General features: G+C 48.6%; 1 protein-coding gene across 1 annotated transcript in view; it reads right to left on the bottom strand.

Annotated features, from left to right (window-relative positions):
- Nucleotides 1-15,078, bottom strand: part of boc (BOC cell adhesion associated, oncogene regulated) — a 33,920-nt gene that overhangs the window by 6,634 nt on the left and 12,208 nt on the right. The window contains exons 2-11 of the mRNA XM_031584415.2: nucleotides 13,155-13,295; nucleotides 12,423-12,704; nucleotides 6,555-6,701; nucleotides 4,953-5,096; nucleotides 4,455-4,748; nucleotides 2,704-2,976; nucleotides 1,476-1,738; nucleotides 917-1,082; nucleotides 728-793; nucleotides 195-407 (exon numbers count right to left, since the gene is read on the bottom strand). Of these exons, the coding sequence (XP_031440275.1) occupies nucleotides 195-407; nucleotides 728-793; nucleotides 917-1,082; nucleotides 1,476-1,738; nucleotides 2,704-2,976; nucleotides 4,455-4,748; nucleotides 4,953-5,096; nucleotides 6,555-6,701; nucleotides 12,423-12,704; nucleotides 13,155-13,278 (1,972 nt within the window). The 5' untranslated portion in view covers nucleotides 13,279-13,295. The remainder of the gene's footprint in view (nucleotides 1-194; nucleotides 408-727; nucleotides 794-916; nucleotides 1,083-1,475; nucleotides 1,739-2,703; nucleotides 2,977-4,454; nucleotides 4,749-4,952; nucleotides 5,097-6,554; nucleotides 6,702-12,422; nucleotides 12,705-13,154; nucleotides 13,296-15,078) is intronic.

Below are 15,078 nucleotides of genomic sequence, written 5' to 3'. Positions count from 1 at the left end.
ATAATATCATGGCGTTTGAGTGTTTTTGTCATGTTCTCCCTTCTTTAGGTTTGTGACTTCCATGGAGAGCCATATTTATCGCCATAGTAATTGCTGCTATTATCATCACTCCACATAGTAACTGTTATTGTGTGGACCTCAAAGTGCCTGTGTTGATGATAATCTCATAGTGATTGAGATGCATGAACTCTCACCTTTCTCCAGGTTGGTGACCTCCACAGAGAGTCGTGACGGAGGGATGTTCTCTACCGCCACCTCCCACTCGTTGTCTCCGCCCTTGCGCAGCCTCTTGAACTCCACCCGAAACGACTGGATGGGGAAGCCCCTGTTGCCGCGGGGGATCCAAGTCACGTACGCAGACGTCTCGGTCGCCGTGGAGACGGTGGGTCGGTCGGGGGCTTCCGGAGCTTTTGGTTGGAAAGAGATGAGGTATGAGACGCGTAAATCCACGGAGATGAAACACTTACTGGAGCGTCACTAGCACAAGCACAAACAGGCAAGCACACCAACGCCATGCCAACACACTTACAAGAGCTTCATCCTTTGGGTTAAAAGCAACAAAGGGATTGAGAAACAAGAAACAAGTTTGTTAGAGTTTACTAGAAGTACTAGTTTATTAGTAAGAAAACTTTGTGACTAACTAATGTTAGTGAGTTACTCTAGTTGACCTATTACCCATTTAGTTATTCAGCTAAATTGACTGAATGAAAGTGATTGATGTGCTTACGGGAGAGACGAGGAGAAGACAGCAGCTGGGTTTTTGGTCCATTTTGGTCCTTGTCCAGTTTACGCCCTACACACAGAAAAGAACAATTATTACAAAATCAAGGAAAACACACACTACATGAACACACACACACACACACATACAAACACGGACACACACAGAAACACATGTGAAGTGTGTGATTATTACCTCTGCCCGTTCTGAAGGTCATCATGGCCGGCTGTCCGAGGCCAGCACAGTTCTTGGAGGTCATCTCTACCTCGTAGAGGCTGGCAGGCTGCAGCTTGGCCAAGGTCAACTTGTACACGGAGCCAGAGATGCTGCTGGTGGTCCAGTCCCCCGGGGGGTCACCCGCCTGCCAGACACACACACACACACACTCTGACGTCAGCTTCACACACACATCAGCTTTAGACAGACTGACTTATTTATGCTGCTGCTTATTACAAACACAGCAAAGGCTCTTGTTTGTCCGCCAAACAACAGTCAAGGTTTGGAACAGGCTGTGTCGTATTCAAAGGCTTTTTGTTCACACGATACAGACTTTATTTGCAAGATTGCCTTAAAGTATTTCTGCCTACCGTGTGTACGTCTAATAACAAGTAGTTGGTAAATGTGTGTTTATTTATTGTACGTGTGTGTGCTTGTGTACGTGCGATACTTGATGACGTACTCCAGTCATGACTGTGTGTGTGTGTGTGTGTGTGTCACGTGCCTCTGTATGTGTGAAAAGTGTGCTTGTGTGTACCTTTCTGTACTTGACAATGTACTCCAGCACAGGAGAGCCCCCGTCGTGGCGCGGTTTCCAGGTGAGCTCGTAGAAGTCGGCCTTGACGGTGCGCGGCTGGCTGAGGATGATGGGCGCCTCGGCGGGGATCACGTGACCCCGCACCTCTGAGCAGTCCACCGGCGCCTGGCTGAGGGGGGGACGCAGGGGGGGCTGCTCACGCAGCACCTTATCAGGACTCAGGGGGGGCAGGAGGGGCAACCTAGAGCCACGAGAAGGGGAGCCTGCAAGAGAAGAGAAGAGAAGGATTAGGAGTGGGTAGAGAGAGAGGGAGGAGGGGGGAGAAGAAAAAGAAGGAGAGGAGAGAGGGAGACGTTAGAGTAAGAGGAAGGAGAAGAGAAAGTGAGTGAGAAGAGGAGAAAGGTGGATGATAGAGATGATAGAAAAGGAGAGAGAAAAGAAATAAAAAGAGTAAGAGGAGAAGAAAGAGGGAGAGAGAGAGAGAGAGAGAAGGGGGGGAATGGCAAGAGAGAAAGGAGAAAGGGAGGGAGGGAGAGAGAGAGAGCGAAAGAGAGGGAGGGTAAGTGAGGGAGAGTGAGAGAAAAACTAAGATCTCACTGGAGAGAGTAAGACAGGAAATGTGGGTCCCTTAAAAAGGCCTGGAGAAGGTAAGACGCCATTGCTGTTTTGCGTACTTCATAGCCCCATTTTAACACACCACAAGCAGCTTGCAGTCGGACATGTTGGAATATGCATTCTCATCTGATTCATGCAACTCCAAGCGTTTTTTTTTTTTTTTTTTAAATAAAAAATACTGGGAAACAAAATACCATTCTCTGCAATCAATAACTCCCCCAGTTATAAAAACATCCCGACTTCAACATCCAGCTTCATGGATGATCGCTCCACATCATCTCCTCCAGCGCTGCTCTCATCATCTGTGTGTTATTCTTCTGGGAGCCCCACCCCTTCATTAGGGCCAGCCGTCTCAACCTGACTCAGCCCCATCACTAACCCCCCCCCCCCACCCCCACCCCCCCAAGAATAAAATTCCCCCAGAGCACTGAAAAACTTGGAACTTTTCCCACCACACACACACATTTTATTTGGATTGCCACTTCTGATTGTCTTTCAACCCAGATTAAAATACACAAAAAAACACAGAGGCTACTATACCACACAAGACACTGCCCACATTACACACTTATACACACACACACACAACCCTTGGGTAACTAGGGCAACGCACCAGTTGGCAGGGTGAGGAGTCGTGCAGCGGCCTGCGAGCTGCCCACTCCATTCTCGGCAAGGCACTGGTAGATGCCGTCGTCCTGGGGGCCCACGGCGAGCACGCGGAGGGTGCGCGCCGCCAAGCGGTGCCGCGGCGAGGTGGCCAGCGGACGGGCGTTGTGCAGCCACACCACGCTGGGAGCCGGCTTGCCCCGCACCTGGCACACGAAGCGCACCGTGTCGCCCCACACTGCCTCCGGCTGCTGCAGCTCCACACGCACCTGAGGGGGCTCTGAGGACGGAGAGGGAGAGAGAGAGAGAGAGAGAGAGGGAGAGAGGGAGAGAGAAAGAGGAAAAAAACACAAGAATGTTAGTTTGTGGACGCTGACATTATCATATATGAAGCATGAAGGCTATAAACTCATTTGTGTGTGTGTGTGTGTGTGTGTGTGTGTGTGTAATGAGTGTGTACAGACTACGGTTTCTGAAAAAGAGTGGGAGCCTGACAACACCTATGCATGTGTGCGTGTGTGTGTTTGTGTGTGTGTGTTGGGGGGACGCTAGTACTTGTTAATGTGTGTGTCAGTGTGTGCTACTACACGTACAGCTGTCACTCAGTGTGTGTAAAGAGTGTACACTCATTACTGTATCATGACTACTGTTTCTGAAAAAGAGTACTATGAGTGAGTGAGGGACCTTATGTACATACACGTGTGTGTAAGGGTTGGAGGTTCTAGTACTCTAATGTGTTTGTGTGTGCTAACACATGGTGTGTGTCAGTATGTATGTGTGTGTGTGTGTGTGTGTGTGTGTGTGTGTGTGTATGTGTAAGTGTGTGTAAGTGTGTGTGTGTGTGAGCGTGTGTGCGTGTGTGTGCGTGTGTGCGTGTGTGTGTGCGTGTGTGTGTGTGTGTGTGGAGACAGAGAGCTGCAGAGCGCTGCCGCAGTACTTGATGGTTGGCTGCCCGTGAATCAGACAGAGGGAGGCGAGCTCGTTAAGAGTAGCGGAGAACGTCTGGGCTTAATTAGGCCATGCTGCCGGGAGACGCGCCCACAAAAACAACTCCAGTGCAATCAGGGCCCCGCCATTTCACATTACTCACTCTTAAAACACACACACACACACAATGACTCTTTCACACACTTACGCTTTCATTAAGTCACTGACATGCTCCCTCTCTCTTTCTTTCTTTAATGCACACAATGTCTTTTTCACAAACATACTCTGTTGCATTAACTCACTGACTGTCTCTCTCCACAAACACATCTCTTTAATAAACACACATTTTCTCTATTTTACTCACTCACTGGATTCTTCTCTCACACACCAATCACACACACACACACACACACACACACACAATCGCTCTCATTTGCTCACTCTTGCTGTAAGCTAATCCATGCTCTAGACCTTCCTGTCTCCTGTCACAGGCCGAGCTGTATAGTAGGAAAGAGAGCAGACGCCAGACACACTGACTGCATTGCTTTACCCCCTCTTTAAAAGACACAGTGCTTTGCTGTTGCTGGAGGACGAAGCCTCCTTTGCGTAACCTTGTGGTTGGCTTGGTTCACTGTCAGCTATGAGCCTTACGACTTTATGAACTGACATGGCATGCCTTTATGTCTGCATGAGAGATTCAACAGCCTAGGGACTGGTTCTCCTTCCTAGTTTCCAGGATCAGAGTTCTACCGATTTTAGGGGCGTCTCTACATTTAATGACTTCTCTCACTCACACAAAAAAACAAAACGCTTCCGGGCTTCCATACTCACCAAAAACCTGCACATCGTACTGGACGGTGGCGGTGCCAGGCGAGCCGATGCCATTGTTGGCGTGGCACGCGTAGGTGCCCGAGTCGCTCTCGGTGGTTGTGTCGATGAGCAGGTTGCTGAGGAGGAAGCGCGTGTTGTTATGGTGACGCAGGTCCAAGCCGTCCTTGGCCCATGTGACCTGCGGGGTGGGGATGCCACTGGCGACGCACTCCAGCACCAGCCGCTGGCCTTTGGTCACCATGATGGAACGCGAGTCCGGAGGGTAGATAATGCGAGCCGCCTCAGAGGTGGAGCCTAGGAGACGATGGGAAATGTAGTTTTTACAGTCAATGAGAGAGCCCAAGATTAAGTATCAAATTAAACTGTATATTAAATAGCTACGTCTTTCAGACTTTATGTTTATATAAAATAGGGTACTATTTCATTGTTTTAATTATTACATTGATATTTTGGATGGGAAAGAATACATTCTAGATCCAATACATGTTTTTCACTTACGTCGAATACGCAGCCGATCAGCGGAGATGGAGGTCTTCACCTCCTGGGTGACAGGGTTGTAGGCTGCACACTTATATGCGCCCTCATCCTCTTGGGTGGCATTGGCTATCTGCAGATTCCCTGATGGCATAATCAGGTAGTTCCCTAAAGAGACAGAGAGCCACAGTGAGACCAAACACAAAGTTGCCGTATGTTTTTGTTTTCACCCTCACCACCACTGACATAGTGTGTCTGGATTCTGCTTTTGGAACTACGGAGCTTCAGGTGTTAGGTCTTTACACTTCTAGGCTTATCAAGGGGTTTCACCATGACATGATGTAATTTAATACGCAGCCAAAGAGTGGAAAATTCCAGAATCAGAAAGCTAAAGTCCTGCCACGATTTGCTCCAGTGATGCAATAAACGAGCCGATTTCACTCATCACTTCGACATCTGCGTTCAGCTAATGAGCAGATTCAGATGGTGGACTCAATAAACTCAACAGGACTTTCCATCTCCAGTTTAAGCAAGGAGAAACGTATAAATGCTCTACTGCTCTTAAGAGCCTGGCAGCAGGAGCTCACAACACTGCTCTTGAGTCTCAGGGCAACTCCCACAGACCACCACTAGAGGGCGGTCTCGAGACTGAGCAAAACCAGCTGCCAGGCTGCCACATACCAGCACAGCTAGCAGAAGAGGATTTAAAGAGAGGGGGAAAAAGACGACAGAAATAAATTAGGGAAGAAAATAAACAAAAGTATTCCCATGTTTCAACATTCCCCAGATAACTGGCTTATCTACACAGCTATGATGGCACAGATAAAATATGATTAGGAATTCCAGGGCTCTGGCAGCAAGACAACAGGGAGGAAAGGAGAGAGATGGAACGAGAGGGCAGAGAGGAATGAAAGAGTGAGATAGAGGGGTAAAGGAGGGAGAGAAAGAGAAAGATAGAGAGAAATAGGACCTTTAACTTACAGAGAGGGAAATGAGGGAAGGAATTGTTGAGCCAGAAGAACAAAATAGCAAGTGAGTTACAGTGACAAAGTGAGGCATTAGGGAGAGAAGGGTAGAGACAGACAAAGAGATTGACAGAGAGAGCTACAGATAGTGAGAGTGAGAGTGAGAGAGAGAGAGAGAGAGAGAGAGAGAGAGAATAGAGAGAGAGAGAGTGAGAGAAAGAGAGAGAAAGAGGAATAGGAAAGAGATCGTTAGAGAGAGGTACAGATAGTTCAATATATATATAGACAGAGAAAGAGATCTAGAGAAGTGTAGACAGCCTTGAATAGCCTCTGTCTTATGTGTCCATTAGGAGTTGCAATACCGGGGACATTTGGAGACAGAAGACATAGAATCTTCTAAACAGAGCTTAGCAACGGTTGCACAAGTATGTGTAAAAGAAACGCAAAGTAGATTTAAGGATGCCACCAGAATTGTTGGAAACAGCGTCCTTGATTCCTCTGCAACGTTTTACATTTTTCCAGAACCGAAGCCGTTTGGGCCTTAGCCTCAAAGATGGAAACAAAAAAAAGTCAGAGGACTTTCCCCCATAGTGGACATGAACCAGTAGGGGCAGAGACAGACATAGATGAAGAGACAGAGTGCTGGTTCTTAGGGTCCTACCTTTGGAGGTCTCCAGCCACTCCTGCTTGACGCTGTAGCGCACCTGGGCTTTGGGCTGGCTCTCAGGCAGGTGGCACTCAATGACTGCAGTGTTCCCCTCATCCACCTCAATGTCCTGCTGGAGATCGGGCTCAAAGTCACGCAGCTCTACACACACACACACAGAGAGAGAGAGAGAAAGAGAGAGTTTGTAAGACCAATGTCAAGACAACCAGCAACAAAACCCAGATCTCTCTTGTGCTAATATGCTACTGCATTCCTTCACAAACACACACACACACACACACACACACACACACACACACACAGAGACACACAGCAAGCCACTGCCAACAGATCAAAACAATTTGGATCAGACCAGCAGCAGTGGCAGCGGCAGCAGCAGCAGGAATGGATTGTGGTATTTATGTTTGCTTGCTAGGAAACAGACTCTTGACTGGGAGATGGACTGGGCAGACGCCCAATAGCCCAGAGACACAGAGTCTGCAGAGCCTGACCTCTGCCCACCCCCAGCCCTGGAATGAGGGCGGAGGGCAAGGGTCAAAGGGCATCTTCCTCTTGGATTTCAGGGAAAGAAAATCAGTTTGGATTGCAATGATAAAGGGGAAATATGGTTAAGTGGTGAGACAGGACAACAGAGAAGAACGGGAAAGGGAGTCTGGACACAGTGCAATTATATAGTTAGATGGCAACACACGATCACAGAGAAGAGCGATACAACCAGAGGGAAAGATGGAGAAAGTGGTATTGAGAGAAAGAAAATCAGTTTGGATTGTGACGTGATAACACAAGGATGACTAATCAATGTGTGGTATGAGAGAGAGAGAGAGAGAGAGAGAGAGTGAAAAGGGAAAGGCTAAAGGGACTAAAAAACACTTAACATAAAAAAACAAGTTCAGCCCACACTTCATTAAGTGTCTCCTAAACTGTTGATATCTCCCCCAACAAACACAGGCCCGGAGCCATTGTTTTCAGAGGTGTCTGTGCTTTGCTGTTTTTGCCTGGGCTTGGCTGCAGGCCACAGTGATGTGGATGTGGTGTTAGCTGACTGAGAGAGGCTAACTAACATCGGGGAAAGTCGGTTATGGTGGGGGATGGGGGGGGGGGGGGGGGGTTAGCATAATGTGTCGTGGGCAAAACATTAGGGGCAATCATTCCTTTGGGTAATTAGTGGAAAATCCTTTAGGTAGCTAGAACGTCAAGTCTTCTCACGTGTTGTGTGTGTGTGGTGGGTGCAAAAGTGGAATGTGATGGACTGTTGTTCACAGAGGTGAAGTTAAGGGCTTGGCTTTGATAGGTAGAAGCATGCTCACACACACACACACACACACATTCCACAAGAGATGAGAATCCCAGGACATGTCAGGGTAAAGAGCGGTGTGTGTGTGTGTGTGTGTGTGTGTGTGTGTGTGTGTGTGTGTGTGTGTGTGTGTGTGTGTGTGTGAGTGTGTGTGTGTGTGTGTGTGTGTGTAGGGTAAAGTAGACAGAAAGATGGGGACTCTTGGAAGAGAGGTTGTGTGACGCTTCATTTGCTAAATCAATCAGAGGGCCTTTTTTACGGTTACCCCTTGCCTGCCCCCTCCACAACCCCCCCATCCACCCTCCCGACATTCCTCTCTGTACACCTTTAACCCCCCTCTCCACTCCTCCTCTTCCTCCCCCCTCTCTTCCTCTCTCCCTCTCCTAAACTCATCCTCCCTTCTACTCTCTGTCCTCCTTGAATTCCTGTCCCTCAGACCCCCACACACACCCAAGTCTGGTGTACAGAGGGAGTGAGTGATGAGACAGGGGGGGAGCGAGAGAGAGAGAGAGAGAGAGAGAGAGAGAGAGACAGAGGGAGAGAGAGAGGACTTTAAGATATGTGTAGAGGAAGATTATACAGTCTGTTTATGTGTGTGTGTGCATGTATGTATGTGTGTGTGTGTGTATGTATGTATATATGAGAGAGTAGGAGATAGAACATATGTTGAGTGAACATGCAGGTGTGTACATTTATGTATGTATAGCATACATATGTAAACAAAAGGAACACACTATATGTATCCTGTGCTATTTAGTCAAGCACACACACACAAAAACACACACACACACACACACACAAAACCTGCATTGTGTAGAAGCAGAGCCCCGTACCGGACTCAAACTCGCGACCTTGGACACGGGAGGCTAAACCCCATGGGTGTTAGCGTGTGGCGCTAGCGTGTCCGCCGCTAGCACGTCTCTGCACCCGCTGCCCCCTGTTCCACATACATGAACGTTGTACATCTAATATGGCAAAGACTCTCTCTCTCTCTCCTTGTCTGTCTGTGTCCTATGTGTCTCACTCACTCTTTCTGCCGTCTCTGTTGTCTCTTCTCATCGCTTTCTCTTATGACTCTTCATTTTTCTCTCACTCCCCTTGTCTCTATCTATCAGTTTGTCTGTTTCTTCTCTGCATGCCTTTTTCCCCCTCCCCCTCTCCTGTTTCTTCTCTATCTGTCTCTTATGTTATTTTCTCTGTCTCTCTCTCTCTATCTCTCTGTTCTGTTTCTTCTCTATCTGTCTCTTCTGTTATTTTCTCTCTCCCTCTCTCTGCTCAGTCTCTCCCAGGGCTCCCTGTTGGAGCCTGGATTCTGAGAATCAGACGGGATTAATGATATTTATAAAGTGGATCGGCCCCTTTTCCAGTGCTGCTTTGGCAGGCTTTCATAAATGCTGCAGGGTTACTTATCATTCATCATTTTAATGGTCCAGCCTGTGGAGTCATCCAGTGTGTGTATGAGATAGAGATACTGTCAATGTGTGTGTATGTGGGAGTGTGTATGAGTGTGTGTGAGAGAGAGAGATACTTTTAAAGTGTGTGTGTGTGTGTGTGTGTGAGTGTGGGAGTGTGGGAGTGTGTGGTTTGGTTTGTGCCTTCAGTGATTCTAGACCGACTGCACAGTATCATTTAAAAAGATGGGTGGGTGCACACTGACTATATATAAGGGAATGCATGTCTGTGTGAGGGAGACTGAGAGGAAAAGATAGACAGAGTGAGAGAGAGAGAGAGAGAGAGAGAGAGGGAGAAGAGGTGAAAGTAATGATGAAGGGGAAAAGAAGCTGATGAGTGATCTGTGAGTAAGCTTGTGGCTTTTGAGGACTCCATCCACCACATATGTGAATTTAACCCGCAGCCACACAAATCACATCCTTTTGTTTCCATGCAAGTCTGTGTGTGTGTGTGTTTGTGGAGAAAGTCTTTCCGTGAGGACAGGACTACGTGCAGGAGTGTGTGTGTGTGTATGTGTATGTGTGTGTATGTGTGTGTGTGTGTTTGGCTAGGCTAAGGCCGAGAGAAGAGGGGAGGCTGCTTGTCTACAGCAGGAATTCGAGCAGGGAGTTTTAAATAATGCAGAAACAGGCCGAGGCTCCCGGGGGGAGAGGGCTGCGATCAGACACACACATACCAGAACTAGGCCCCGTCAGCCAGCACAGCCAGCACAGCCAGCACAGCCAGCACAGCCAGCACAAGCAGTACAGCCAACACAGGCAACACAGGCAACACAGGCAGAACAGCCAGCACAGCCAGCACATGCAGTACAGCCATCCATACACAACCACACACTACCCTCTTACACAAATACAAACATGCATGCACATATGCACACACACACACACACTTCCCTCTTACACACAAACGAACATGCATGCACATACACACACACACTTCCCTCTTACACACAAACGAACATGCATGCACATACATACACACACATGCAAGTTCCCAGAGGTGCTGTTCTGGCCTGCGCTGGGCTCTGTGAGGGGCGGGCGGGGGGACGTTGACGTTAGGCCTCTTTATTAAATTAGACAGGGGCTGAGGGAGGACATGGGGGAGTATTAGTGGAGTCTGGACCCCAGTGGGGAGGCCAGACCTGCCCCCCCCCACACACACACACACACACTCACACAAACACACGCACACACTCACACACACACACACTCTCACACCCACACACACACTCACACACAAACACACACACACACACACACACACACACACTCCTGAATCATCTGGGAGGAGGGACTTTATCACTAACATCTGATCTAGACTATACTGAGAGAAAGCTAGAGAGAGGAAAGAAAGAAAGAGAGAGCGGGAGAAATAGGGAGAGAAAGAGAATGGAGGTTAAAGAAGAAGACAAAATTGTTGATTAAGGAGAGGGTAAAGACAAAACAGGAGGCTATTTTAAAAACAGCAAAACGTTTATGAGACAGAAAGTTAGCAGACATGAGGTGAGAGTATGTGTGTGTGTGTGTGTGTGTGTGTGTGTGTGTGTGACAGAAAGCTGTAAAGGTTGGGATGGAAATGGGGCCTCTGACATCACGTCTCATCTTGTAGGTGGATCCTGTCTGAACTGGCCTGAGGAACCAGAGACTCTCACTCCACTACACACACACACACACACACACACCGTTTTGTTCACTTTATCTAATGGGTCTGGAACAATCTGTGAGAGCACAGAGGAAAAACTCCTTTTTTCTCTCTGGACTGATTTATTAGCCCGCCCTCCCTCTCCCACAACACACACACACACACACACACACACACACACACACACACACGCAGTTATCCCTTATCTTGACCCTTTCAAATCACCCTCTTCCCAATTAAATGGAGAATATTTCCTAAGCCCTTATCCTCCTGTGTGTGTGTAGTTGTGTGTGTGTGTGTGGGTGTGTGTTCTGTCTCAGGAGGAATGTGGTGAAGGGGAGGGAGGGGGTCTGTCTCTGATGGGCCCCAAGCATCCCCCTTCTCTGAAACACACACACACACACACACACACTAGAGTCGCGTTACACCCCTCCCCTACAGGGCCCCTGTGCTGACTGACCTACAGCATACAGGCTAACACACACACGAACACACACACACAGACACAAATTGACATAGAATTACACACACAACCAACCACATAAATACACACACACACTTCTAATACACATGAAAACACCATGCTGTACTCCCCTCTGCCACTCAACCATCACACACACACACACACAGCCATGAGCTACTTTCCACTACCACTCAACCACCTCGACTACCACACCACCACAATATCCCATTATAATTACACACACACACACACACACACACACACACACACACACACACACACACACACACACACACACACACACACACACACACACACACACACACACACACTTCCGGACTGTGTGATATCATGTTACTGCAGCGCGTCAGTGCTTACGATGTTCCTGTTCAGTTCTGTTCAGCTCCCTTTTGGCCTTTTTTTCTCTGCTTGTCTCTAAAAGCTGGTTATGTGGTTACAGCCTCTTACATGGACTTTAGGCTACACAGTCTACGTAGGAACATGTCATATAAAAAGATATACACACACACACACACACACACACGTATATACACTTGTGTTTGCATGTGTGTGTGTGTGTGTGTGTGTGTGTGTGTGTGTGTGTGTGTGTGTCTGTGTGTGTGTGTCTGTGTGTGTGTGAGAACATGCCTTTATGTTTGAATGTGTTCTTTGAGGGTTATGTTCACCATATCTTCCACTGTGTGTGCATGCCAGTAACTCAGCGTGAACACATGCTTCCTGTGTGTCCTCCTGATCGTGTCTATAGGTCTTTAGGTCAGCGATTGGTTGAAGTTGGAACTAGACGAGGGGCAGTTAGTGTATGTATTTGTATGTCCATTACACTTAGCATTTTCTTGGGTCCATGTGTAAGTGCACATATATATGCGTGTGTGTGTGTGTGTGAGAGAGAGACTGTGCGTATGAGTACATGTATGTGTGCGTTTGTGTACATGTATGTAGGTGTGTGCGTGTGTGTACATGTATGTAGGTGTGTGTGTGTGTGTGTACTCACTTGCTGCGGTGACGTTGGCAGGTACGCTGGCACATGCTCCTACAGCTGTGCTCGCCACACACTGGTAGCGTCCGATAGTCTGGTTGCTAAGAGACACGATGTCAAGGGAGCCGGGCTTTAAGACCACGCCCAGCTCTGCACAGTCGTCTGCAAGGAGCTCGCGCCCATTCAGATGCCAGCTGATGTTGGCATGGGGCGGGAGGACGCTACAGCGCAGGGTCACAATGCCCCCCGGCTTTTGAACCACAGACATGGGCTCCTCAGTGAAGACTGGCATGTCATCTGGGGTAGAGAGAGAGAAAGAGAGAGAGAATCAAGAGATGGAAGTAGGGGTAGGAGGGGGAGTTTGGGTTGTCATAGCAGAAGGCAGGGAAAAAAACAATGAGAAAGAACAGAAAGAGAAGATGGGTGAATTGGAACAGGAAGAGAGGAAGAGGAGGAGGAAAAGGAGATAGAGAGGGAGGTAAAGTGGGGGAGCAGAGCATTTGCAGCCATTAGACACAGACAGAGGAAGGGGAAAAACTGAGTTAGCACTCAGTGACATCTAAGAGCAGCCGCCTGGTCTTCTGTTTTTTCCATCACACTTTCCATTCTTGAATTCCCCCTTACTGCCTGCCTCGAGTGGCTCATGAACAGCCTTTCCTCGTTCCAGCTAGCTCTGAAAAATCCCCTCTGTTGTCTTCTTCTGTGGTATCAGGAGTCTGTGCCAGGAGGCAGTGCGGGGACACTCACCGTTGGTGCTGGTGCTGCTGCTGGCGCCGCCCTGGTGGCAGCAGAGCAGAACTGCACCCAGTGCACAGAGCGCTTGGACCCGACGCTTTCTGGCCCAGGGAATCCAGTCTAATGGTCCGGACATCTTCCATACACTACCCCCTGATGGAGAGAAAGAAAGAGGCAGGGAGAGAATGGGAGAGAGAGAGAGAGAGAGCGATTAGATCTTGGGTCTGGCACAAACAATACACAGACATCTGATCACCGCAGTTTGTAGACACAGGCAGGACAGGGAATCTGTGCCCACAGCCACATCCTCTCCGGCCTAAAAACTCAGACTGAACCCCGGTGTCAGGCCTCAACGCTCCCAACGTTCCCAGACTTCTGCCTAACTGACTCACAGCACGGCATCTCACAAACTGAGCAACAACTGGCAGAGTCTCTGTACGGCTTTGGCTACATACGGAAAACTCAAGATCAGCCTCTGCGATAAGGCCTCCATTCTAACACACAACCTTCCTTGTGTCGGCACCCCACACACACACACACACACACACACACACACACACACACACAGACAAACACACTCCACTCAGGACCGTACCTAGCAGACGTCTCTGTGTTCCTGAAGCGGGTGCCCGGATTGTGCGGGCTGTAACCTGAGCCCCACCCCCTCTCCCCCCAGTCAGGTGTAACTGATATAGGTACAGGGTTTGGGGGGGGTTCAGCAGTGAAGCACACAGAGACGGCATTCAACAGTCCACACAAAGAACAACAGAGCTCACAGACACAGGAGGGCTATACGGGAGAGACTAAGGAGCATATGCCATACAATACAGTGTGTGTATGTGTGGATGTCTGTGCACGCACGTGTGCTTATGTGTGAGTGTGTGTGTGTGTGTGTGTGTGTGTGTGTGTGTGTGTGTTTGTGTGTCAGACAATATTTCACAGCATGTGCTTCATATTTGCGATTGCAGCTTGCATGTCTTTAATTGTGGATCTAGTTGTGGGTGGTGGAACAGACAGAGCTAAATCACCTGCATGTCAGCCTGATTTGTGACTGTGCCTGACAAGCAAAGAGAGAGAGAGAGAGAGAGAGAGAGAGAGAGAGAGAGAGAGAGAAGATAGAGATGGAGACAGCAAAAGAGGGCGAGAGACAGAGAGGGAGAAAGAGAGAGAGGTGGGGGTGAGGAGGAAGGGAGGCAGAGAGAGGAGATGGAATGGAGACAAAGACATTGATGGAGGGAGAGGGAGAGAGTAAGAGGAAGAGTGAGAGGGAGGGAGGGAGAGAAAGGTAATGGTCAGTCTATTAACAGTTAATGCAGGAAGGGGGAGCTTTTCTCTCTCCTCTCCCCTCGCTGCCAAGTTTCCCAAATTCTTTCCTGTCAGGTTAAACTAACAACTTCCCGTCACTATGAGGAGGGTGGTCCACTGCTCCAAGCCTGCAAATCTCTCTCTCTCCCTCTCTCTCTCTCGCTCCTTCTCTCCCTTCCTCTTTTTCTCTTCTCTCCATCTTTTTTTCTCTCTCTTTCTCTGCCTCCCTGTTTCTGCCCCCCATACACACACTCCTAACTCTGATGGAATTGTTACGGGAGCGAAATGATTAATGACGCCTCGAAGAAAGATCCAGACCACCAAAACAGCAAGGGGCAAAAAAGGACAGAGATGGGAGGGGGGATGGAAGGCCGACAACAACAATGAAAAATAAATCAGTCGTGGCGTGTCTGGGGGATTCGGAGACTCTGTTCTTATTTCTCTTTTGATTTAGTCAGTCATTAAGACAGATGGACAGACAGAATGAGAGACAGAGACTGAAAACAGAGGGAAAGAGAGAGAGAGATGAGAGAGGAATGGAGAGAAAGAGAGAGCGCTTTTCTCAGGGCTGTGTAGTCTTTCCCTCTCCTGGCTGCTGGGTCTGGCCCTAAACAAATGTTATTGATTCACA

This window comes from Clupea harengus, chromosome 17 (assembly GCF_900700415.2).
Source record: "Clupea harengus chromosome 17, Ch_v2.0.2, whole genome shotgun sequence".
Lineage (NCBI taxonomy): Eukaryota > Metazoa > Chordata > Actinopteri > Clupeiformes > Clupeidae > Clupea > Clupea harengus.
The sequence above is the reverse complement of the archived record's forward strand: the minus strand, read 5'-3'. Positions and strand labels throughout refer to the sequence as shown.